The sequence below is a fragment of the Gastrolobium bilobum genome, unplaced genomic scaffold (assembly GCF_033153095.1).
Source record: "Gastrolobium bilobum isolate Gb01-03AN ecotype WA unplaced genomic scaffold, APGP_CSIRO_Gbil_v1 utg5726, whole genome shotgun sequence".
Classification (NCBI taxonomy): Eukaryota; Viridiplantae; Streptophyta; class Magnoliopsida; order Fabales; family Fabaceae; genus Gastrolobium; species Gastrolobium bilobum.
The window spans coordinates 713,126-738,673 of record NW_026896804.1 but is presented as its reverse complement, the minus strand read 5'-3'; the positions used below and the strand labels follow the sequence as shown (position 1 = coordinate 738,673).

At 35.2% G+C, this 25,548-nt stretch overlaps 2 protein-coding genes across 6 annotated transcripts; one reads left to right on the top strand and one right to left on the bottom strand.

Moving 5' to 3' along the window:
- Window positions 1-880: 880 nt before the first annotated feature.
- LOC133302097 (kinesin-like protein KIN-UA) lies at window positions 881-10,576 on the top strand. 5 transcript variants are annotated; one of them, XM_061501831.1, is made up of 19 exons: window positions 881-1,070; window positions 1,399-1,499; window positions 1,588-1,710; window positions 2,126-2,311; window positions 2,828-3,049; window positions 3,171-3,327; window positions 3,816-3,965; window positions 4,538-4,620; window positions 4,843-5,046; window positions 5,339-5,452; window positions 5,881-6,003; window positions 6,107-6,238; window positions 7,410-7,545; window positions 7,657-7,749; window positions 8,042-8,167; window positions 8,283-8,408; window positions 9,519-9,662; window positions 9,897-10,025; window positions 10,114-10,576. In XM_061501831.1, the coding sequence occupies exons 1-19, from the start codon at window positions 908-910 to the stop codon at window positions 10,272-10,274; spliced, it is 2,673 nt and encodes an 890-aa protein (XP_061357815.1). In that variant the 5' UTR covers window positions 881-907; the 3' UTR covers window positions 10,275-10,576. The 5 variants fall into 5 exon arrangements, with proteins under 5 accessions (XP_061357815.1, XP_061357814.1, XP_061357813.1 ...); XM_061501830.1 differs by having other exon boundaries at window positions 4,532-4,620; window positions 10,117-10,576; XM_061501829.1 differs by having other exon boundaries at window positions 4,532-4,620.
- Window positions 10,577-13,583: 3,007 nt separating this feature from the next.
- LOC133302129 (AT-hook motif nuclear-localized protein 24) lies at window positions 13,584-14,516 on the bottom strand. Its single transcript, XM_061501874.1, has one exon. It carries the CDS (start codon window positions 14,514-14,516, stop codon window positions 13,584-13,586), a length of 933 nt encoding a protein of 310 aa, XP_061357858.1.
- Between the last annotated feature and the right edge of the window lie 11,032 nt (window positions 14,517-25,548).

Genomic DNA, 25,548 nt, shown 5'->3' with positions numbered 1-25,548 from the left:
GTGGACCTGACATTGATTTTGTGAATTCCTTAATTTGAACGCTGAGGTGATATTTAATTTTTGGAAATTTGAATGTACTCCGATTTTGGACGCATGTGTGTGACATTAGTAACTCGTAAGGACTCCTCTGACCAGTTGGCGAGTAACGTGTTTGCTAGTTAGCATGCCAAATGGACAAAAACGTAATTGGGAAACGGCACAAAAGACAGTTAACTTAGTAACAAAGTATTCTTACGAAAAAAAATAATAACACCCAGACCGGTACGCTTGACCTTAATTCTTTCATAAATCATAATTTATAGTAATTTTCGTTTTCTTATCTAAAAGAAACGTTAGTATATCAAACATAAAGCTAATACAAACAATTGCAGAACATTAATAAATCTTACATATAAACTTGTTTAAATGTTTAAATAAAGATAAAAGCTTGGACAATTCATTAAGTTACATACATACCAATAAGAAAAGGAAATGAGAAGAAGTAATCCATGATTAGAAAGTGGATTGAGCGGTTGGGGAAGTTGAATGAAATTGAATGCTGCCGGCCTACGATTCATTTCGGGTGTGAGGTGACAACTCCTTCTTCTCTTTTGACTCAGTGCACAAAAAAAAAAAAAAAAAAAAAACACGTACATCCCGATCCTGCCCATAGTTAAGGAGCTTTAATTTGAAATAAGCAAGGGTGGTTTTGGAAATGAAAGAAAAGGATAGGGACCCAGTATGGACCATCGCAAGCAACCTCAGTAAGTATCAGCAAAATCGTAGTCAAAAACACGCACTACTCTGTGGAAGCGGAATTTATGTGAGTCACATCTCACACGATTGAAGAAGTGCAGTGCAACTGCTTATTGAATTCATTTGTTTATTTTAATGAGCAAACCCTTCCTCTCGTGTTGAAATTTGAAGAATGGCCACCTATCAAGGTGGTGGTAGCAGTTACAGAAATGGCAGTCACAGTCACAGAAGCTCTCTCAAGGACAAGGTGGATAGTCACACTCAGAGGACTCTCTCTCTGAAGCCACATCTCAAGTCCAAACCTAACCAACGTCGGAATAGCACCGACACCGCCGGTAACTTCATGCATTCTCCCTTCGTTGAGATCTTCGTTTCTTGTTTCCCCCCTTTTTTGCTTTTGCATCTGCTATCTGATTATTAGTATACATTTTCTGTTTGATGATTAATAATTGTCATTTGCGCCTTAATTCCATGATAATATCAATGAATGCATTTCTGCTTGTGGAGGAAAAACCTTTCAGGATCCGTGAATTTTGGTAAGAAAAAACCAGTAAATAAACAAATATATTTGTAAAAAAAGAGGTGAGACTATTTATTGAAGCTTAATTTAAAGTAATGCTCTCGGTTTGGTCCTAAAGCGAACATGCTTATGTTTGGGTGAAGTTCCTGGAAGAGTTAGGGTAGCTGTTAGATTGCGGCCCCGAAATGCAGAGGAATCAGTGGCAGATGCTGATTTTGCTGACTGTGTGGAACTACAACCAGAGGTATATGTTAAATCAACTCCATAGCTTCCAGCTGGTGTCTTTACGCGGTTGTTGGGCAGTTAATCTTAACAATCTACCTCTATTGCAGCTCAAAAGGTTAAAACTTCGGAAGAACAATTGGGACGCAGATACTTATGAATTTGATGAGGTGCTCACTGAATTTGCATCACAAAAACGTGTTTATGAAGTTGTGGCCAGACCTGTTGTGGAGGTGGGTATTCATCATCCAGTGGTTTGCGTTCAAACTCTGTAATCATTTGATAATCGGGTTTTTTTATATGTGAGGGTGCATGAACAAGTAGTTTCAGGATATCTGGTAGAAATTTAAATGCATTTTTATAACATGATCAAATATGGTTTCACTTTTAGCTTTTAGAAACTAGTTTTGGTAAAGTGAGGTGGGTTAACTGGGTGACTTCTTGCTTGGAATTTCCCTACTTTCTGGAGTTCATCATTATTGATTTTCTCAAGAATCAACCCAGAAATCCTTACACATTTATTTTGGTGCATGTTCTCATAACATGGAAGTGTGGAAGACTATTCATACTAAAACAAATGTGAATTTGGGCAAACGTGCTCTTTGCGGAACTTTTTTTTATTACATGCCTTACTTTGACCTTCTGCAGAGTGTACTGGATGGCTACAATGGGACAATTATGGCTTATGGGCAGACTGGTACTGGTAAAACTTATACTCTTGGACGACTTGGGGAGGAAGACACAGCTGCACGTGGAATAATGGTGCGAGCTATGGAGGATATTTTTGCAGATGTTTCTTTAGAAACTGATTCAGTCTCAGTCTCTTATTTGCAGGTACTTATCAATTAAACAGATTTTGGTCTGTATTTCTAATTTAGTTTCATTGCCTGTGAGTACATATCAATATTAACATCACCTTTGTCCCAAACTAGTTGGGGTTAGCAACTGATGAATCAAAATAAAAAGCAAGAAAAGATTGAGAAAAAAGAAAAATAAATAAGAGAGCAAAAATAATTAAAAAATAAATATAGGAAACACACACACACATATATATGGTTTAAAACTTCTCCTCACATACACACACATATATATATAGTTTTAAAACTTCTCCTTTAACAGGAGAAGTTTGATCTTATGCTATAGACTCATGGGGATTAACACTGCTTTTAAATTATTATTATTTTGCTCTTTCCAGTGGTGGGTCCCATTGGAATTGTGTGTCTGCGGGAGAAGCTTAAATTTTCCTGTCACATGAGAACTTTATATATATATATATAGTGTTGTGAAGTACTTGTTAAATTTATTCAGACTCCATATGTTAATATGATGTTTCTTAATGTCCATATTTAGCTTTATATGGAGACTATACAAGATCTTCTTGACCCCACCAATGATAACATAACCATTGTAGAAGATCCCAAAACTGGTGATGTTTCACTACCTGGAGCAAGCCTAGTTGAGATTAGGGACCAGCAGAGTTTTGTGGAACTACTAAGATTAGGAGAGGCTCACCGGTTTGCTGCGAATACAAAACTGAATACAGAATCTTCTCGAAGCCATGCCATTCTGATGGTAAATGAATTCACATTTCTTATGGCTCTCATGTTCTTGTGTTTTTAGGAGTTATTGTTCACTGTTCAATATTTCCATTTTTAATCTTGTTGGAGGATTGATTATACCTCTGATACAATAGGTGCATGTAAAGAGATCCATCAAGGGAAGAGATGCTGCTCTTTCAAGTGAAAATGGCAATCATCCACACATGGTGAAATTATTAAAGCCACCTGTTGTTCGGAAAGGCAAATTGGTTGTTGTAGATCTTGCTGGTTCAGAGAGAATTGATAAGTCAGGTTAGTAGATTTGATAAGGTGGATTTTCATATTCATCTGTTTGTAGTGGCTTTATATTATCAGAGGCTTTGCTTAGAGGAAACAATCCATATTTCTCTCCCATCTTTTTCCTTACTTAATATTTTATAAATGTTGATATACAAATGCTTTGAAGCAATGCAAAATCTTTCTAATTGCTTGGCTAATATAAGTCTTCCATGCTCGAGGGAAAATGTTAGTTACCCGAGATGGAAAGATATACAGTTTCTGTCTCCATTATTTTCTAGTTTTATTGTCATAAAATGCAGAAGATTATCAGTTGCAATGGGATGCTTGACAACCAAATTTGGATTCTTGTCAAAATAAAACTTGTATGGCTTATTTAAGAATTGAGGCTGATAAGATCATCATGTTGTCACAGTCCTATTACTCCGGCAAATAAGGTTGTTTTGCTTGGTATAACATCCGTGCTACTTATTGAAGTTGTATCATTATTTGTTACTTAATAGGAAGTGAAGGACATACGTTAGAGGAAGCCAAATCTATCAATCTGTCCTTGAGTGCATTGGGGAAGTGCATTAATGCACTTGCAGAGAATAGTGCGCATGTGCCATTTCGTGACTCAAAGCTTACTAGACTATTACGTGATTCGTTTGGAGGTAAGATTCAGTGATTATAAGAATTGATATTTTCTCCTTGTTCCTTTCTTTTGTTTTGGTTTGAGCTTAGCATTTTGATAATAAAGCACCAGATTTTCAATTATGCATGTTATGTAGTGGACTCTGATAGAGGTATAATGCGCTGGTAACCTGTGTCAGTCACATGTTTCTGCATGCGGGAATAAAAAATTGGCTCAATAATTAAAGAATTACCGTGGGACACATTCAATCCGTACATATAAAACAAATGGTGAAGCTTAGGACACTTTGGGAGTAGTATTCTGATGTTTAAGAATAAATTGCTGACCATTGTTCAAACTTGTATATACTTCGTGGACAAATCTTTATCAAGGTTTGTGTTGAATGCCTCTGAAGTCACCTTTTCTTGAAATATCATTGACATTAGAGGGAAATCATGGGTTGGAAAATTCATATATAAATTATTTCATTCTAGATTCGAGATATTATTATGAAATACATATTTTGTTAAAACTGTCAAGCATCTTTAACTTTGATGAACCATATCTCTACAGTCTATGTTTTCCGACATCTAAATGTTTTAATAGGTACAGCAAGAACTTCACTGGTCATTACTATTGGACCGTCTCCAAGGCACAGGGGTGAGACTGCCAGTACTATAATGTTTGGACAGAGAGTGAGTTCCAACTTTCTTTTTTTTCACTGCTACTTGTAATATTTTTATAGCAGCTGAAATGCCCCATGTTCTTTTTGCTATGGCTTCCTGTTCTGCAATTAAATTTTAAGCCCATGTTGTTGCCAATTTATTTCATGAGGATATTGCATATACTAAGATATGACTGGGTGTCTTGTAATCGTTATTAAGATGCTGAATATTTGTGCATTGTGCCTCTTGTAGGCTATGAAGGTGGAAAACATGGTAAAGTTGAAGGAAGAATTTGATTACAAAAGCTTATCTAGGAGGCTGGACGTAGAATTAGATAAACTCATTATGGAACATGAAAGGCAGCAGAAGGCATTTGAGGATGAGATTGAAAGGTTAGACACAGAAGCACAACATCGGATATCTGAAGCTGAAAGAAACTATGTAGATTCATTGGAGGTTGGTTCTATATCAATTTTATATATCTATGTCATATGTATTGCAACTTGAATTAAAGAGTATCTTTTACACGGCCGTCGAATCAGACAGTTTCTGGTACAGTTTATCCATAGTATCACATGTAACTATTCTTCAAGATCATATTGTCCATTTATTGCATGCTAGGTTAAGATGATTTGGTATGTAGCATGACTTAAGTAACTTCATGAAGTTCAATTAGCAAATTACATTGTTGATTTGATGTTGATGATTTTCTGGTGAATGTGTACTGATACTCAGTTTGCTTTCTCAGAAAGAAAGATCAAAATATCAAAAAGACTACATGGAATCAATTAAGAAGCTTGAAGAGCAGTTGGTGATGAATCAACGAAAGAATGAGGACCCTTATATGAAATCGAGTGGAGAGGTAGAAGTTTTTATGAAACTATATTGTCTTAAGCTAATTACAAAAGGTGAAATTGCTAAGAATAGCAGAGTTGTAGATCAAGTCCTCTGGAAACCTTAAAGAAGAACAGATAGGACTTGTGGGGAAAATCTCATCTAAAGTAATTTCAGGATAAGGATTTTTGTAGCCAAACTTGTTAATTTAATGAATTTTAAGTTTTTTATCTGAATTTGTCACTTGAGTTATGCTTGGGCTATTTGTTCTCATAGACTTAAGGACTTAAATATTCCAATGAAGCCAAACTAAATTTAAATTTGTGAATTTGAAAACAATATGTGATGGCTCAATATCCAATAGTAAAGGATGCCCACTTAGTGATTGGGAATTTTCCCCAATCGAACATTGGTTGTATATGGCTCACTTAAATTGTCTTTTCGTGGATTCCCAAGGTATCTGCTGAGGAATTGGCAGATTTGAAAAAAATGCTTCAGAAAGAGACTCTTTTAAGAAAAGCGGCTGAAGGGGAAGTAAATAATCTTAAGATTCAAGTGACTGAACTGAAAAAGTCAGAGGTATGTTCTGTGCCTCCAATATTTATATTTCTCACTTGCATGTCCTTTTCCTTGTCTTCTTGGTATATGAATTAATTTTACATGGATTTATTTACTGTGATAGGCATCAGGAAAGTCGGAGATCTTAAAACTTCATAAGATGTTGGAAGATGAGGCACAACAGAAAGAGAAACTTGAAGGAGAAATAGCAATATTACAAAGTCAGTTGTTGCAGTTAAGTCTTCAAACTGACGAGGTAAGCTACATCTAAAATGCGCAAATGCCATAGTTAAATGGCTTTTATCTAGCAGATGTTTTATAGAAGGGTGACCACTTTTGCATTATATTTTGTTTCCCTCTCATGGTTGTCATGGTAGAAAACTGTTATAGAAATCTCTTACAAACCTAGAAACTAATTCTGAGATTTCAGAGATAGAGAGAGAGATAGATGGGAAAATAGAAAATAGAGAAGAAAAAAAAACAGCTTTGTGATGAAGATTGAATGACAAGCAGAAAAAAGGAGAGAAGTCTCCTTCCAAGGGTTTCCCCTTTTTGCAACCGAGCTACTTCTTAGTTCCTAAATGCTAACAATTCAAAATCCTCTTCTTCTCCTCTCCTATTATTTAAAGTCCTTGCTTCTACAACTCTAAGTCTCTAACCACCTAACCAATTTCGTAACTACTCTCGAGTCTTAACCACCAAACTAATTCCATAACTACTCTAACTGCTTTGCCTCTTTTTTCTTTTTTTCTTTTTTAAATTATGCTGACATTCTTCTGTCGTGGATCCAAAAAAACTTTTGAATTGAACTAATTACTCAATTTGCATTTATTACCATGCATATTCATTTTGATTCACAAAGAAATGGATGATCTCTTTCTGAAAGCCTTTTTTTAATAAAAATTCAAAATTTCTATCGTTTTTATCATGTTTACTTCCTAAACGGGAAAGTAAACTGATTTTAAGAGGAAGAAATGACTTTCCTTTGTTTTTGTTTGAAATCCAGCAATTGAATAAGCTACTACAGTCTAAAATACTATTCATTGGTTTATGGCCCATTTAAGAAAATGATCCATGAGTTCACTGTCCGTGTCCTTATGATATCTATCTAATGGAGACACTAACGATGATAATGCACAAGTTGATACTGCAGAATTTGAGCGTAACTTATTTTTGCTTAGTTTACCTGATTTTTTCTTCTACTTAATTGTTCTGTTTTTCCCCCATTTCTTTTCTTTTCTCATCTCTGGAGGTGATTTGGGATTTCAACTGATGAATGAAATGTGTTGAGACTGTTTAAATGAAAACAAACCAACAATGTTGTTTTTTGTCATTTCTGGTCATTGTTTGCTCTGCTCATGCAACTTCATGTATGATCATGTGCTGGAATACTATTTAGTGTTATCTATTGGACATTTATCCTATAGACAAGAAGACAACTTGACAGAGATGGATTTGAAAAAGAAGTGGATGGTCTTGATTCTCTTACTTCCCAAGTTAAGCATCAGCAGCAAGCTTCAGGAAATGGAGAGAAGCCCTCAATAGCCAAGCTCTTTGAGCAAGGTAGTGATTAGAATATATTGTTTGTGTTGACAACTTGACATATATTTTATTAATATATTATTGTGTCTATTTTGAAATTATTTCTTCCTGATAAAAAAAGTATTTTTACAGTGGGATTGCAGAAGATTTTGTCATTGCTTGAAGCAGAAGATGCTGATGTGCGAGTCCATGCTGTGAAAGTTGTAGCAAATCTAGCTGCTGAAGGTTGCTGTTTTACCTGCTTATGTTGAAATAAATTCCTTAAAAAAAACTGAAAATATAATTAGCATGACCTGTGAATAATTTGATTTGGAGTCCATGAATCTGTGGAGAAAGTTGAAGTTCAGTATTCTGAATCTTTGTTAAAACAAATATCAATAACACGTCATATATTTGGCTTGGTTTATAAAATGCACTGATTCAAAGAAGGAAAGTATTTCCTAAACTATGTTTACTTTATAGAACCTGGTGTTATAAGAACCATCAGCCCTAACATATATCTAACTTGATATTACAGAAACAAATCAGGGGAAGATTGTACAAGCAGGCGGACTCACATCCTTGCTTACACTGCTTAAGAGCTCACAAGATGAAACCATACATAGAGTTGCAGCAGGTGCTATTGCAAACTTGGCAATGAATGGTAAACATTTCTTTGCCCTTCTTTCCACCTTGTAACTTCATGAAATAAAAATATTTATTACTGAGATATCTTTCTTTTTCCCTGGTCTCTGCACCCTTATTCTGTGTCTTAACAGAAACCAACCAAGAACTCATTATGGCCCAAGGGGGCATTAGTTTGCTGTCAATGACTGCAGCCAATGCTGAAGATCCTCAAACCCTTCGAATGGTTGCTGGAGCCATTGCTAATCTTTGTGGCAATGGTAAATTGCTGATCTTATTCTATTTTTGAAATTGTTTTAATTGCCTGCGCTATAGATGGATTTTACTGCAATGTAGATAATGCATTCAATCTCAGAGACTCATAGCTTATAGAAGATCCTTCTAGTGAGGTGTAATGTAGGATAGTAGGATACAAATCAGAGACAACAAATTTGTTGAACCAACTGCTTTCCTGATTGTTTCCATCTATAATAATACAAGAAAGTATAGACAGAATCATTTGTTTATTCTAGCTATTGCAATATACAATCATACTTTATTGTTGGTTACTTCTGGTAAAACTTTCCTCTTGTTGGTTGGAATTCCTGATTTTAAAAGGATCATGAAGCCATCCGTTAAACAAATATATTTCAATAAATAGAATCATGCACAAAAAGTGAAGTTGTATTAATAAGGTGTTTGGTGTCTCTTAGAGATATAATCATTAATATAACCTCACCCAACAGCTTAAACTTTTGGGTTGAATTGGTTCTTTACATGGTATTAAAGCCCACTAGGTCTTTTAGTCTCTTTAAATAGAGAATTATTGTACTGTTATTCATATAATTCAATAATATACAAATCTTCTTTTCAATTTGGTATCAGAGCCTCGGTGTCCCGGGTTCGATTCTCGTCGCCTCCCATTTTCTTTGTGGAATTTCTTAGCACAGGTAGGTTGGGTCTGATGCATCATCCACCTTTCAAGCCCAACGAGTTCTCTTGTGAGGGGGTGTGTTAGAGATATATAAAATTATTAATGTAATCTCACTCAACAACTTAAGTTTTTGGGTTGAATTGGTTATTTACAGTGTCATAATTGTTGAGATCTTGATCATGATGCTAAGTTCATCTATTTTTTTTTCCCTTTAAATTCAGCTGCTTGTTTTCTATAGTATTTTTGCCTTCGTTGTGCCTGGTGAGCGCTCTAAAAATTTCATGTTGAAGGGTAAAGGAAAAATATATGTTTGGCCCATGTTGAAAATGTCAAGCAGTTGCTTTAAGAGGGGTCTCATGGGGCTGTGTTTGCTATAGTCTAGGCATCATGTACGAAATTTATTATCTTGAAACAAAATAACCTGCCGTCACTGAAAGTTTGGTGTCTCTGCATCTAGATAAGCTACAAATAAAACTAAGGAGCGAAGGTGGTATCAAGGCACTGTTGGGAATGGTCAGATGCAAACATCCTGATGTACATGCACAGGTTGCTCGTGGAATAGCAAACTTTGCGAAGTGTGAGTCAAGAGCATCTAGTCAAGGTAACTTGTATAGGCAGCTCCCCAAGTCACATAAATTGGTTGTGATGAACATTATTATGTTCATTGGAATGACACTTTTGCCTTTGAAATCACACAGATTTCTTCCCTCTGATTCGTGCATTACTTCCATATATCAGTTTTCATATGTCACTCGGCATATTTTGGGTTTGCAATATTGTGCTCGATCAGCAGCGTCTATTATTGCCTGAGTTAAAGTTTTGCCATATTGTACAGGGACAAAGAGTGGAAGATCTTTCCTAATTGAAGATGGTGCCCTTCCATGGATTGTGCAAAATGCAAATAACGAAGCCTCATCAGTTAGGCGTCATATTGAGCTTGCACTCTGTCACTTAGCACAACATGGTAAGTACTAAGCGAATTCTATATGTGAACTAGATACGAAATTTTGATTGGGTCATGTCCCTAAGACGCTCTAGTTGATGCATTCCAGAAGTAAATGCAAGAGACATGATTAGTGGGGGTGCACTATGGGAGCTAGTTCGTATCTCGCGAGATTGTTCACGAGAAGATATAAAGACTCTTGCCCATCGAACGCTAGTCTCCAGCCCAACTTTCCAAGCTGAAATGAGACGTTTGCGGGTAAATTACTGAAGGATTCTGCAGAATAAACTAAAGTGGGCTAAAAGATCTGAAGATAAATGATACCTTTTAAGTATTTTGGATGTATTACTCTTTTTAAGTTATCAAGCAGGAAGGCTATATTTAGTGTTCTAGCTGAAATTCTAAAGGAGGTCCTTTTATGTGGTTGTCTTAATCAAGTTAAGTCAATCTGGTGTCTCTGGTCCGCTTGCTAGTGTCTAGCTTCTGGGGGTGTAAATTGATTTGTATATGAAATAGTGGAAGGGTAGTGACATTTTTGAGTTTGTTCCATGAAATAGCTTGTCGCTATTCATAACGACAACTGATGATTTATCGATTAGTGATGATTTTCAACAAAATTCTATTTTAGAAAGAGGGGACCCCGTGAACTTTTTTTTTTTTTTTTTGTCCTCAGAACGAGTGCCCTACCAAGTTGCAAAAGCGAATGTATTATTACTTTGATTATTGCCTTTGATAATTTGAGATGACTTAATTAGGTATACAATAAAGGCATATGCGCCATAAACGTGGGACTGAGAAAAAATAAAGAAAAAGTAGTCTTATAGTTAATATTTATTATTGGATAATGATGCCTGGCTGGGGACGGCGCCTGCCTTAATCAGGTTATCTTAATAATGATAGTCACCCAAATTATCCAAGTGTTTGCATTTGAATTCAATTGGTCTAACCAAAATTAATTTTGGTGGGACTAGTTACACATAAATACAGACAATGGCCAAGTGATGCAGAGATTGCAAGGAAAATGTGTAAATAATATTACTATTGTTGTGAAATGAGCAAAGCTGCAAAGGTTTGAGTTAAGTTGATGATCCTCAACCTGAGCGCATTTATCTACTTTGGTCGTTAAGAATGATAATAGACTAACAGGAGCAGTGAGTTACAAGAATAAGAGATGCCTCAGCTGACGGGTAGCTTTAGTATAATTATAATACGGTCAATGGAGTTATGGAGGCGGAAAATTTATCAATCGGAATAAAATACACCCTTTTTTTAAAGAAAACATCGTTTTCTAAATAATTACTTGCTAAATAAATTAAAATGCAAGACCCGTGAAATACCAATTGGTCAATCTAATGCGGGAAGCGAGCCAGGTTTCACATAGTTTTTGTTTTTTTCCGTGGGCTGCGTGTTTCATTACAAGAGTGAATGATCAAAAATCAAAGTCAGAGACAGTTTCGGTTCTCTTGTCTCCATCAAGAATAGAGTTGATTGGCTCCACAACATGCTTACTAATTAGTTAAGGATCTAATAATTAATACATCCTATTCCTGTGGATGAATTTTGACGCTCGGGCACGGTTAAAGATGGCCTAGTATTATCTTATCTCAGTGTATATTATTCTCGCAATTTTAGTTGTAGATCTCATTTGCACTAATATATAAATTAAAATTGTTAGATAAAAATAGAATCAACCATTAAAATTTGATACAAGATTCGATATAAGTTTAACCTTACCCGTTAAAGGTTATTATGTTTACTATAATTAAATTAAATGTTCTCTAAGTCACTATCCAACTATGTAAAACAATTACTCCCAAAAGCAATTAAGATTAAAAAATTGGCACAAAATAAAAGCATCATTTTTCTTAAAGGAAAAAAAAAAAAGTAATTTGCGCATTACCTGAATAGAGGGAAGCATAATTTGGATGGAGACGAGAAAGTTGTGGTTAGAGCCGCAACAAAGGACAAATAATAATTAAAGCTTCCAACGAAGAATGGGTTGGTAAGGAACCTACCATTATATAAACTACTAAGTAGGTTAAAAGAAAACAAATAAAAAACTAAGAGATTCTTACTTTAAGGAAACAAAATAGTACCTGCCTCAAAGAATCCTGTCTATAATTTTAAAATCGTCTGACCAATAGAATAGAGCAAGATTCACACTACAAACACTACAAGATGAAAAAAAAATGTCTCACTGAGGATTGAAAATGATCGGATAAGTTCATGTTGTAATTCATTTAGATCAGCCAAGCCAGCTATTGGGGGAGGAAAAGCAACTAGTTTCCATGCATATGAAATAATCTTAAACCGTGTTTGGCTTCAACTTGGAAGGGTTTAATATGAAAGAAAGAAAAAGAGAGGAAGAGAGAGAGAGAGAGAGAGAAGGAGGGTGGGAGGGAGACAGGCTATATAACACGCTCGGGGACCTTATTATCTTGGTTATCGTTGCCTTTTAATGAATATGTTGGTGACTGCCTCGAAAAAGAGCTTTGATCAGACACTGCATGTGTCCACCAGTTGCCAAACTTATATCTTTATCTTCTTAATTACTATATATGTGATATGTACTCTAAAATGAAAAGAATAAATAAAAAGACATCCATATTTTAATCATTTTAATTTTTTCTAGAATCTTGGAAACAAATGTTCTAAGATAGTGGCTAAGTAGCTTTAATAATCTTACATTAAATCCTCATATTTATTTAAGAGGTAGGCAATTAAAAAAAATTCAATTTTCAATATATTAAATACGTTTATTTTTATTTAATGATTTTTATTTTAATTCCCTTAACGAGCTCCTTAAGTCCACTACTTAGCAATTATAGCAAGTTCATATTTGTTTAACCTAAGATATGCTCTTCTTAAGTATCAAGTGTCTCGTCAAGAAGCCTCTGCCAGTGAATCCATCACTATGTATATTTTATTAATGAACAAAAATAACGCAACCTTCAATTCAGAAATATATGCGCGCTGCTAAAACTGATAGATGAAGCGCTTAAAATGACGAGCACGAAAAATGATGAGAACAAGGAATGGAATGAATAATAACCTCCAAAAGTGAGTTTTCAAGCACTACTTCACTACTATGAATACAATCGAAGGCACAACATGCAGTAAGAAGTAGTACAAGCCAGCTGCAACTCTGACCACACTTCTCCTCCGCCATGCTTCTCTTCTCATTCTCTTCTTCATACTACTATCTAGTAACTTCATACTACTGCTTCACCTCGAAGTTCATCGAAGAAAATGTACCCATGTTTTTTTTAACTCACCAAGGATCCATCAATTTAATTACAGTCTCAATTCAAATACACGTAAATTAATAACATATATCAACTCACCTAATATTAATCATCAAAATGACACACAGATTCTAAAGAAGCGCATAGAACAGCTCAATCGTACGTTCAACATCCCCTCCTATTCCCTAGTTTTTTTTTTTTCTTTTCTTCTAGCTTGAGAGTTTGGTGAATTTCAAAAGGCTAAATTAACAAGAAAGGAATAAAAGAAAAGCAGCAAATAGTGTAGAACTTACAGTGACACTGTTACATCATCATAATCATCATAAAACCATCATCAATATGGAGAACGACCAGTTGGCCAGAAAGCCTCTGATGGCATCTGAACAGAATTGAGAAGATTAGGAGGCAAACCATGAAAAAGTGGAGCAGTTGCATCCCCTAAAAGCTGTGTCTGTTGTTGTTGTTGCTGCTGCTGTTGTTGTTGTTGCTGTTGACCAAGTCCACCAGAACCAGGAGACCCAATTGAACCACCTTGCAGTGCCATGGAAGGATCTTCTTCTTCCAAAGGGAGTCTCTCATATGCAGCGTTGCTGAATGAAGCAGACATAATCACCACTGGTCCTGAAGCAAGAAGTGTTCCAACAACACTTCCTCCTACAACCTGGCCTTGACCACCGGCCAAATATATGGTCAGACCCGAAGCAGCTGGCGGAGCTGGCGGTGGCAGAAACGATCCAGCAAGGGACAAGATCTCGAACCTTCCATGAAGAGTAACAACAGCACCAGAAGAAGCTGGTTGCCTGAGAGTTACATTAGAGACTGTTCCAGTGCCACTCATGATACAAACCCCTCTTTGGCGACGCCTAGCGAAGTTTGAAACGCTTTCAACGATGTCACAACCGTCAGCAACCTCCATCACGTGGGTTTTTAGGGCATTTGCGCTGTCGCGCGTGATGATAATTGGTGGCTTGGGTTTGTTCTTGGATCCAGCTGGTCTTCCTCGAGGTCTTCTTGTCATTTCAGTTTCACCGGAGCCGCCACCACCACCACCTCCTCCTCCGCCATCTTTTCCTTCACTGCTGTTATTGTTGTTGCTGTTTTCTTCTCTTTCCCTTTTCGGTGCAAGGTTTAAGCCACCGCTGCTTCCGCTTTGTTCGTCTTCTGTGTTTTGCTGTAAAGCATGGAACTGATGATGGTGCAGATGGAGATCTCTTGCTGTGTGGAAAGGAGGGGGAAGAGAATGTCCGTGTGCTGTAATTGGATCCATTTGTGTTTCCTTTATCTATTTTCTAATCTATGTAGTAATTATCTCTCAAGCTGATGAGATATGCTTGACTCCTAATTCCTTCTTTTGCAATATACAACAACAATAACAATATCAATCTGCCAATTTCAATAGAAAACGAAAATAAATGAAAGATAACAAGATTATGTTATGTGTGATCAGACCAGACCAGACAGTCTTCTGATTAATTCTTGTTCTTCTCTTTGCTACTTCGATTTAATTATCCAAGCCGTCCAAGTTGAAACTGATGAATGGAAAAGATAGAAGATATGTGAGATTGAAATTGGCGTAGCACGGAGTTGAAGGTTGAATTGACTACTGGAGGAGACAGTGAAAATTGTAGTTCCTGTTGAGGAACTGCAAGAATGATATACGGAGTAAAAGAAAGTAGAAGCGAGTGTTGTGTTGTGTTGTGTGTTGGGTTAGGGTTAGGTTGAGAAAATAGATCGAAGGCTTCGGTAAGACTGCGTGCTTATGGGCGGTGGATGGGTCCCCACCTCTGCACTACACACATATATTTAATTTTTTGTATACCTCAACAACCCCTACTTACATTCAATCTTTTCTTTATTAAATTTTCTAAAATGTTTAGTAAAACTTAATTGGCGGGTTTTTCTTTAACTCTGTTCATCAACATCAACCTATATCATATCCAAAAAGAAAATATATTTATTGAAGAAAAGAATATATATATATATATATATATATATATATATATATATATATAATCTTTCTCATGTTGTATGATTATAATGCCCATGTAGGCCTATATAAAGAAGAAAGAAAAAAAAATAAATCTCACACACATAAACTTTTATATGTATATAGAAGATAAAATTATTTACTAAAAGAGACATTAAACCCTCTATATATATTTGTGATTTTGAGTGGCTATTTTGTCGTTTACAGAGAATATCCACAACACAAACGGGAACTACGGCGGTATATGGCAGACCTGATTTTATTAATGAAATAATAGCTGGCACAATTAAAACTTAACTGGACTAGTGTCATGCACACACTTATAGAGAGATAGAGAGTCTGAGGGTGTTTGTTTTTGCTTCAATTTTCTATGAATCACCACATGCACCACTTAAGTTGTCTGCAAATTAAACTCCGTCTTTATATATATTAACGAAGTCTAACCTTAAGGATGGGGTCCAAATGCTCTAAGCATGACGCGTGCCTCTTCCCCCGCTTCTTTCGGGTCTATTCCTGTGGACTCTAGTCAGTTTTACCTTAATTTGCTACGGTATTAATCATGTGATAACTCGTGACTAGCTCAATAATTCTTTAAAATTTTATTGCCATTATTTTTCTAGTAGTTCAGGGCACAAACTATCTTATCTAACTTGGTCATGGCCGTTGGATATGATCTAATAAGGTTGATCATCTACCAAATTTACAAAATACATACATACACACACAGGCCTGCAAATAAACAACGAAAGAAAACTAGTTAGAATAGGAACTCAACATATTTTAACATTGCCATTATAGTATAACTTTTATATATATACATATATATATATATATATATATAGTCTACTCGAGTGATTTACACTTAAAAGGTTTGCATGGAATCCGCTAGCTCAGTAGCTCCACTAATTGTTAATTTTGAAGGAATTGGATCAAATACGCAGAGTAAATAAAGCAAAAAAATATGTTCAGAAATTGATACGGAGAATGTTCTAACGCAAATAAGTTGATTTAGTTCAGAAATTGATTTTGGTTTCGTTTAATTTGCTAGTATATAGGATATGTATATATCACCGAGCAAGAGCCAGAGCTAGCTATAGAAACATTTAGGATATGGGCATGTCGTTCGAAATGTGTTGAGATGGGACGAGTAGTTGGAAGGGTGAAGGAACCTACATCTATATGGGTTGTTTCATGGGAAGGGGCGCAGCTAGTGACCCACATGCACCACACTTTGGGACAATCGGCGGCTTAAAGTCTTTAAAGGGAAGTGGAACCAATCTCGAGTTTATTTTACTATAAAATCGAGATTAACAAGACATCAAACATTGGGTACACTGCCACAAGAAGAAAATACTGAGTCTTAAAATAAACGTAATATATATTAGATAATAGCTTCAAGAGGAAGGGCTATTGTCAAACTTGCAAAAGAGTACGCGTACTAGCTCCTTTAACTATTTTATTATGCAAGTAAATAACGGTAATTAGCCAAAGATGGGTCACGAATATGTAACTAGAGAAATTGTTTACAAGGGGTACGATATATGGGGAAGGATAAACGTATATCCATTATTAGTCATTTAACACTCTAGCATGTAATAACTCTAATTTATTAGTAATATGAACTGTTACATATGCTGCTAATAATAAATTTAAAACTTGTTCAATTAAGACAAGTGTAAGTTCATCCTCCCTTTATTTATATGTAAGGGAAAAATTATTTGTCAAGAATATAAGTTTATATCATTTTACCCCTTGTGACTATCTGGGGAGTATATAGTTATAATATGGAATGGAAGTTTTTTTTTCTCTCTTTAGAAACTTTTCAGAACTTGTCGACTGACGTAAAGAAAAAAAAAAAGCTTTCATATTATAACTATGAGGAAGGTTATACTTACAACTTTTTTTTTTTACAACCTCTTACAACTATATCTTAACAGCGTTGATTTTCAACAATTAACGGTTATCATTTATTGTGAATTAATAATTAATTAATGAGTTTAATTTGCGGAAATCATAACCATTGATTGACGAAAATCAACGGTGTTAAGATATAGTTGTAAGAGATTGTAAAAAAAAAGTTGTAACTATAACCTCCCTCTATAACTATATATTCACTTAAATATATAGTTATAAAGAAATAAAGGATATAAACTTTTATCTTTTACTTTAAAAGAACACACAATAAACTCTATTTTAAATTCAACTAATCAACTGTCAGATCATATGTTAGTTAGGAACTTGAATGGAATTGATATCTTATACAATTGTGAATCGGAAATAAACCTATTCTTCGTAATCACAGGAGGTTGACTAACTAGGTTAGTTATTAAGACGAGTGTAGTTAGGGGAGAAGTGTGTGTTTGAAGGTAACAAAATGACTGGACGAAAAAACATAGTGTAGAGGGTGTAAGGTTGGTGGAGAGCACGGGGTTGACGGCATAATACAGAGTGTTGGAGAGAGAGAGTAAAAGATGCGTGGGTGGCGCTAGCAGGCAGGTATAAAAAAAGAGAGAGAGAGAGAGAGTGGAAAGCGTCACATTACGGCACGAGCGCCGGAGAGTATGCTGAAACTGAAATTTAAAAAGGCAGAAGAAGCCAGCTGAGCTCACAACTCACAAGTAACAAACAAGTTTTGCTGTGCGTAAATAAAACCCATGCATCCAAAGATGCTCTTTGTCGGCCTTTCTCTCTTCTGCTCCATCCAAACTCATGGTGGACCCCTCCCACCCTTCTCTTAATACGTGTCTGTCAGATTCTTAATTACACGCGTGCCCTCTTCAACCCCCACTCTTATCCAATAACCATTTCTCAGTTAAGGGTCACTAATCACAATCATCATGTGAGGAATATATTCTTTATAATCTAGCTACAATCTTCAGTAAATTTTTTTATCAGTAACACAGTTGCTTACGATGGAAATTGTGCACAATCTCGATGTTTTTTTTTTCTGTGGTAAACGGTAATACTATAGGAGATGTTAATTCAACCCTCACCTCTTAGTTATCCTGTGTATATAAAGAATTGAGTTAAAACATTGAAGTCTGAAATCCAATATTTCCAAAAGCACGCAAGGTAAGACGCCGAAATTGATAGACTTTTATACGCGCCATGTGACGGGATTTAAATCTCTCTCGCTCAACAGAATCCTGTAATTAATGTTACAGACTTGTTAGTTATTGACATGGAAGCTTGAAACACTGTCAACTCCATACCATGTTCTATACTTGTATTCCTTTCTTCGATATTTGAATTCCTTGTTACTCTATATACTTTAGTCCATATATATTTAACTTCAATCCATTTTTCTACTGCGCCCCTCCCCAATGAAATAAAAGGAACTCTTCAACATTAAAATAAGGAAAAAGAACATACATTAATTTTCCAATACATACATGAACATCACAACAATTCATGAGTAGCCAGGTCATAGAGTTTAACACTCAAACTAAATAAATAGAAACTTAGATTAGGTATGAAAGATCATTAATTCATCATATAAATCATTGTTTTACCAACATTTTACTTAGAAAAAGCAATTTTCATTAACCACAATCAAAACTACAAAAATTACCGCCGTGGAATTCAGTTCAAGCTCTGAATTGCTAAAGATTGGTCGAACATATATTTCACCGTAACCCTCAGTATCTAGTCTCTACTAAATCTTTGAGCAGCGGGGGAGCAAGTGACCCATCATAGTATTTTCCTACATGAAAACTCCAAAATGGCACGTTTGCAAATCCCTGATCACAGGATTAAGATATAAGAGGTATGCTATTAGAGAAATACAAAATAATTAAAATATTATCACCTAACGCCTTAAGGTTTTGGGTTGAAGTGACGCTTATCATGATATCAGAGCTGAAGTAACTAAGAGGTTGAGTTCGATCCTCACCGGTCACTGCCTCCCACTTTCAGGTTAAATTAAGAAAAACATAATTAGGTAAATCAAAAAATAGACTTGTGTAGCACAAAATAGATAAAAAAAAATGGATGTGTCATATCTACGTCTCAAGACTCTTGCGTGAGAGGGTATGAGTGTATTAGAGAGATGCAAAAGATATAAAATAATTAATATTGCTGAATTCCCTCTCCATCGACACTCTCTTTGATTATTTCCCTTCTTTCTGGCTTCAAATTTAAATCAGCTATAATAGAGTCTGATTCCGTGCTTCCCTTTTTCACGGTGTTTTTGTGCTTGCAGCCTTGTAGGTTCACTTTCTTTGACTAGAGAGATTGTGGATTCAGCAATATTTATCAATTCTCTTCCTTTGATTACCTTCAGGTTTCAGTTATGTAATGGTCCTAAGTTAAGATAAAGTAATGACCTCTCGATTGATATATAATAAAAAACGAAAAACAAATATTATATATATGCTATTTTGTAATGGAAATGCGAAACGGTAATACTTAAACCTCCTAAGTATCATCATCATTCATCAAATGGTGTAGAAGAACTCGCAAGGTTTGTGGACCATGCAACTATATGATAAGTGTCCTTGCTTGTAAACACATACATGCATTAAGTTTTGAACCCAAATCATGTTAGATACTCAAATTTTATATTTGGGTGAATAACCAAATAAATGATTGTTCGTGTCTCCATATATTTTTGTTGCCTGTTATTTACAGGAGAATCACATTAATTAATTAATTAAATCTAAATGACTACAAATTTATTATAAATAAAATTGTTAAGGCTTATAAGCCAATTAGTACAAATCATATAATAAGGATGAGAATTAATTAGAACGGGGGTCTTGACTTCAAACATCATATAAACCCAATAATATAAAAATTGTTTTTGTTTTCACCCTGCTTTCTAGTTTTGCAATTAATAAATTGGATATCCGAAAACGTCCAATTACATGCATGTATTGGCACCAATTTAAAATGCAGATCTACAATAGGCGATTAAATGGTTTTATATATTTACAAATATATCCACAGACAAATCAGGATGTCATGTGGGGTACATCCATGTGAATAAGATAATCGATGGATTAAATGATAAGAACAACTTCAATCATCCTATCCCTATCCGAGGTGTAAGGGGCAGGCAAGCGTTCCCCACAGGGAACCTTTGACCATTTTTTTGTCCACTTTTATTAATTTAAGATTGACCGTATAACGTTGATTTCTCTGAATGATCAGTTATTTGAAGGAATCCAGTAATATTAATTCCTTTGTGTTTATAATTAACTAGAGCTTGATTTTAATTTATTATTAATGTACATTTTTTACTATTAATTATTTATTTGTTTATTAAGCATTTACGCAATATATAAAACTTCAATTTCCTTGTAAAAAAATGGTCTTCTGAAAATAAGTGATTCAAATTCATAATTTAATAAGGATTATATGTCTCCCGTTTTTTAGAATCATGTTTGAGAAAGAAAAAATATAAACAATCTTAAGTTGATTATTTTACCCCATACTCGGACATATTTAATTAATGTCTTGCTGACTTTGGACAATGGACGCTAGTCACGCTATACATAGGGTTTGCGTCCAAATGTCTCGTTTATATTAAAACTGTATATTTGTGCTTATGAAGAAATTAAGGGCTCCAGAAAAAGGGGGAAGAAACAAAGAAAGAACAAAAGAGATTAACTCAAGCTCTTTCAAATATGAAAACGAAAGCTTGGAAATGAACATGTTAAGCACTATCCAGTGACTTAATAATATGTTCAGATAATTAGTTAGCTATGCCTATTTAATGTGATTAATTCAATGTGTGCCAAACTGCCAATCGAAAAAATAAAAAAGGAGAGAGAAAGATACATTTTCTCAAAATGCATTGACACTCGTATCTATTATGTCCTTGGAAGAGCTTAAAAAATATGAAGGGAAATAGACACACATATTTATGTAGGGTTCAAAGTATAGGACAATTATCCAGAGATTAGGGATGAATACGGTCCGATTCCGTCTTATATCCGAACCGAATTGGTTTTTTAAGTTTGGTTCGAAGACCAAACCAGTTTTATTTTTTTATAAACTGAATTTGGTTCTGAATTGATTTTAAGGTGAAATTTTTTTAAAAAAGTGTTAATAGTTAAGAAAAAAAAATCAGTTTGATATATTTGATTTTGGAACTGGTTCGAACAAAATAATTTGATTCTTAAACTAGTAAGAAAATATAATTCTTTTGTTACAGTTTGATTCACAAATGCTATTTGATTAGATTCTTAAACTAAAACGTTGCATGCTTTTAACCGTTATATATATAGATGCATACATGATACATATAGCAAAACATTGCACTGTTTTAGTTTTAACTTTAGAGCTTCTCATATACGTGATATTTTAAGTGTTTCTACACTTGAGCATTTGATAGTAATCTATCTCCTTAATTTTTTTATTTGAATGAGATTTGGTACAAGGCTCGGTAGTTTTGTACAGTGAAATAGTTAGGATAGTAGGATAGGGAAACATCAAGTCTCACTGTATGATGAAGGTTCAGAGAAGTGATATCTATCAGTCTATCACATTTCGTAGTCTCCTTACAAATTCATCTGAGCTGTTTAATTAATATATATTTTTATTTGTATATTGAAATGCATCCCTAATTTGGGTTATTAAACAGTGTTTTCCATCTCATCTCGAATATGGGTTAATATTATTGCATGCATCAGCTTTCTCACGACTCACATATCAATTATGTAGGAAATCTTAGATTTATGCGGAAGCGGTTTAGGACCTAGTATATTGGTATGCTTATCGAATCATCCTTGTTTCACAATTACCTCTCGGTGCGCAGGTCTCGTGTAGAATCTTCCCTTGTAGGATTCCTCTTCACGAACAGCTCACCTCAGCGCCGCAGCACGAACAACCTCCTTGAAGCTGGACTGTGGCAGATCTTCCAAACTATCTCTCGAGGAGGAAGGGGAAGTGTGTGGGCACTGATTAGATTCTGAGCTTGCCTCTTTCTCACAAAAAAGACCTTGGAGGCTGATGACTTAAGAGGTACTATTTATATGGGTTCCAAGAAACACTAGCTCATTGGGCTCTAGGTTCCTTGGGCTCTTCTCATACTAATAACCCATTTGGGCTTTAGTAAAAGAGCAAACCCAACAATCTCCCACTTGCTCTTTTGGATACAAACTTGAGTCGTAAAACCCAAGATCATGTAACCCATAAGTCATCATCTATCCGAAAAATACCTCATCCCTTGTCTCAAGCTAGCTTGGGGATCTACCATCTGTTATTAATCAAGGCTCCTGATAATCAACAAATGATTATCTAATTCGGTGCTACTCCACTAAAAGCCCGAACTTGAACTCCAAGATTAACAACACTTATAACATGAATATGCATCGCCCCTTTGTAGAATGTCTATAATTGATTGACAATTTTTCTGTAACTCAATCAATTATTTATACCCTTGACTATGATAGTTTCTCTAATGGATTACATGCACTGGCCAGTGTCTTTAATATCCAAGTACCGAAACATATCAAGGGGACATATCCTCCAAATTCCATGTTGTTTATCTCATAAATACCGATAATCAAATAATCTCACTCCCAAAATACCGAGTTATTGGCCGTCAATAGATCGAACCTCACCCGTTGGTAAATCAAAGAATGAAAACTATTTGATTACCTATTTATAATAAACTCAGGATTAAGAGCAATCACATAACTATAGTTAACTGGATATTTGATACCTTATGACAGAAAAAACAACCTTAATCAAATCTCTCCTTGATCCTTTCAATGTGAATGTTAATTCACACCAATATTTTACAATGATTCGGACAAAATCATTTCATAAAATATTGCAGCCTGAATAAAGTGCCCAACTTTATTTAACGGCTGTGACTCCATTCATCAATTGTGAGATCCTATGATCATGTCCTCCATGAACGTATCCATATGATCATATACTCCACAATTTGATCTGGACCTTTATGTTTGTAAATAGTGCACAAAATAAATAAATAAAACCTTATTTATGAAATTCAGAAAATGATTTTATTGTTTCATCGTCTTATTCCAAGAGCACAATAAAACCAATAACTCCCACTTGCTTAATGCAAGTCTGGGATCCTCCTAAGACCCAAAGAAGTAACATGCCTCTCGAACACAAGTTCAGGCAAACTCTTAGTAACTGGGTCTGCAAGATCCACCTCTAATGCTATCTGAGTTTAGTGAAAAACTCATAGCTCGAGGTTGATTTTCTTGAGTCAATATCCACTTGAAATAACTGAATTTTTGAAAACTCAGCTTTTCAAGACTCCCACTAGAATATACCAGCATATAATCTCTCGTTCTCCAAAGATACTTGAGTACATGCTTAACAATAATCTAGTATTCCTCTAGGTTCAAAATGGTACTATCTCACTACTCGCACTACGTGACAGATGTCTGGTTTAACGCCCAACATGATATGCGTGAGTCTACCTTTGCCAAAGCATAAGATATCTTGCTCATGCATTCTTCCTTCTTAGAAGTCTTTGGTCACTCCTTAGGAAGATGAATTCCACATCTGAGAATTATAATTCTTCTCTTAGAATTCTCATATTGAATTTTAGGTTTTGTCAATGTAAGTAGCTTGAGGTGATGCCAACAACTTATTCTTCCGGCCTCATAAGAGTTTTATACCAAGAATATAATTGGCTTCCCCAGTACTTCCATACCAAAACACTAACTTAGCCAACTCTTTATGCTTGATATTTCCTCCACATTGTTTCTAATAAGGAGTATATCATCTACATAAAGTACCAGAAAAGCTACTGTCATCCGTTGTATCCTTTACATACAAATACACATCATTCATCAAGGTTCTCTCAAAATCAAAATTTTGATAACCTGATCAAAACTGATGTTTCAAGACTTGGATGCTTGCTTAAGTCTATGATATAGACTTTCACAACTTGCATACCGTGTGTTCCTACTCATTTGCTATAAACCCTTTTGGTTGTTGTATGTAGATATCCTGACATCCAACTCCCAAAATGAAATCTCATAATTGAGACTTATAGCAACTAAGAGAATCTGGATAGACTCAAGCATGGCGTCTGGCAAAAATTGCCTCCAAGCTAGCTTTGAAGGTTTTCACCTTTCTGTCCATCCTCTCTTTGCCTTTTATGTCCACATGCACCTTGTGGGTTTTACCCTTCTTGGTGTCTTTACTAGGACCGAATGGAGTTGAAATACAAGTATTTCATCTCATTGTTCATAGCTTGAGCAACACTTGATCAACAACATCTTCTAGTGCATTATCGTAACTAGTAGGATCAATATCACTCAACAAGAGACAACTTGAGAGTTAACAAGGTTCTCTCCCACTACGAATGTACTGCACTAGACCTTGTGTATTTATAGGTAAAACAAAGAGTGGGTCAATGATGGATCTTCAATTTCTTGAGGATCCGCTTATTCTTGATATTGTTCCTTTACATGTGATACTAATATTTCTACTAGTTTCACTTATATATTATCATGTTGAATTTCCAATCATGGTTCTCTTGTTTGTTCACTTAGAGATATATCTATCCCCTCTTGAACAATCAAGGGAACAATGGATGAAGTTTCTAGAGATTCTGGAAATTATTGATCTGAGATAAATCTCATCAAGAATAACCTAACTTAAGAGCTTATAATTTCTTATCTAGTCCTCCTTTAAGAAAATCATGTGAGTGCTCACTTAGATTATCTTGTCCTTAAGACTAAATAAGAAATCATCCATAGTTCTCTTATTTGACTGCTCACTCTTCCATACAAGATTCCATCTCATTTTACTGTTGTTGTAGGACGTGTGCCGTAGCACCCTAAATTTGAATATGGTTTGATCTGGGCTTGCACCCTTTCCATAATTCTTTAGGTGTCTTTACAACAAACTTTGACGGAATCAAGTTAAGAAGGTACATTTCCTTCTCTTAGGCATCTCCCTTGAACAACATTGACAAAGATGAATAACTGAACATGATCTTCACCAAGTCTAGAAATGTTTGATTTTTGCATACTGCAACTTCATTCAACTAATGCGTTCTTAGAGTTGACAGTTACAAAAACTATCCCCTCTTAAATCAGGTAAGACCTGAACTTACCAGACAGGTAGCCAACACTTTAGTCAGACCAAAGTGTTTTTGATTTGAACACCTACATGCTTTTCTGCCTCAGACTAAATCTCTTGGAAATTTCCAAAAGCTTTAGACTTATAGCGCACTTGGTTCATCTGTCCAAATCCAGAGTAAACATTCATATAATGAAGTACTCATCACCTCTTCTGGTCTGAACGCTAAGTGGTCCACATACTTTAGTATGTACCAGTTCCAGTTGAATAGTTGCGCAAACGTTCTTGGCCC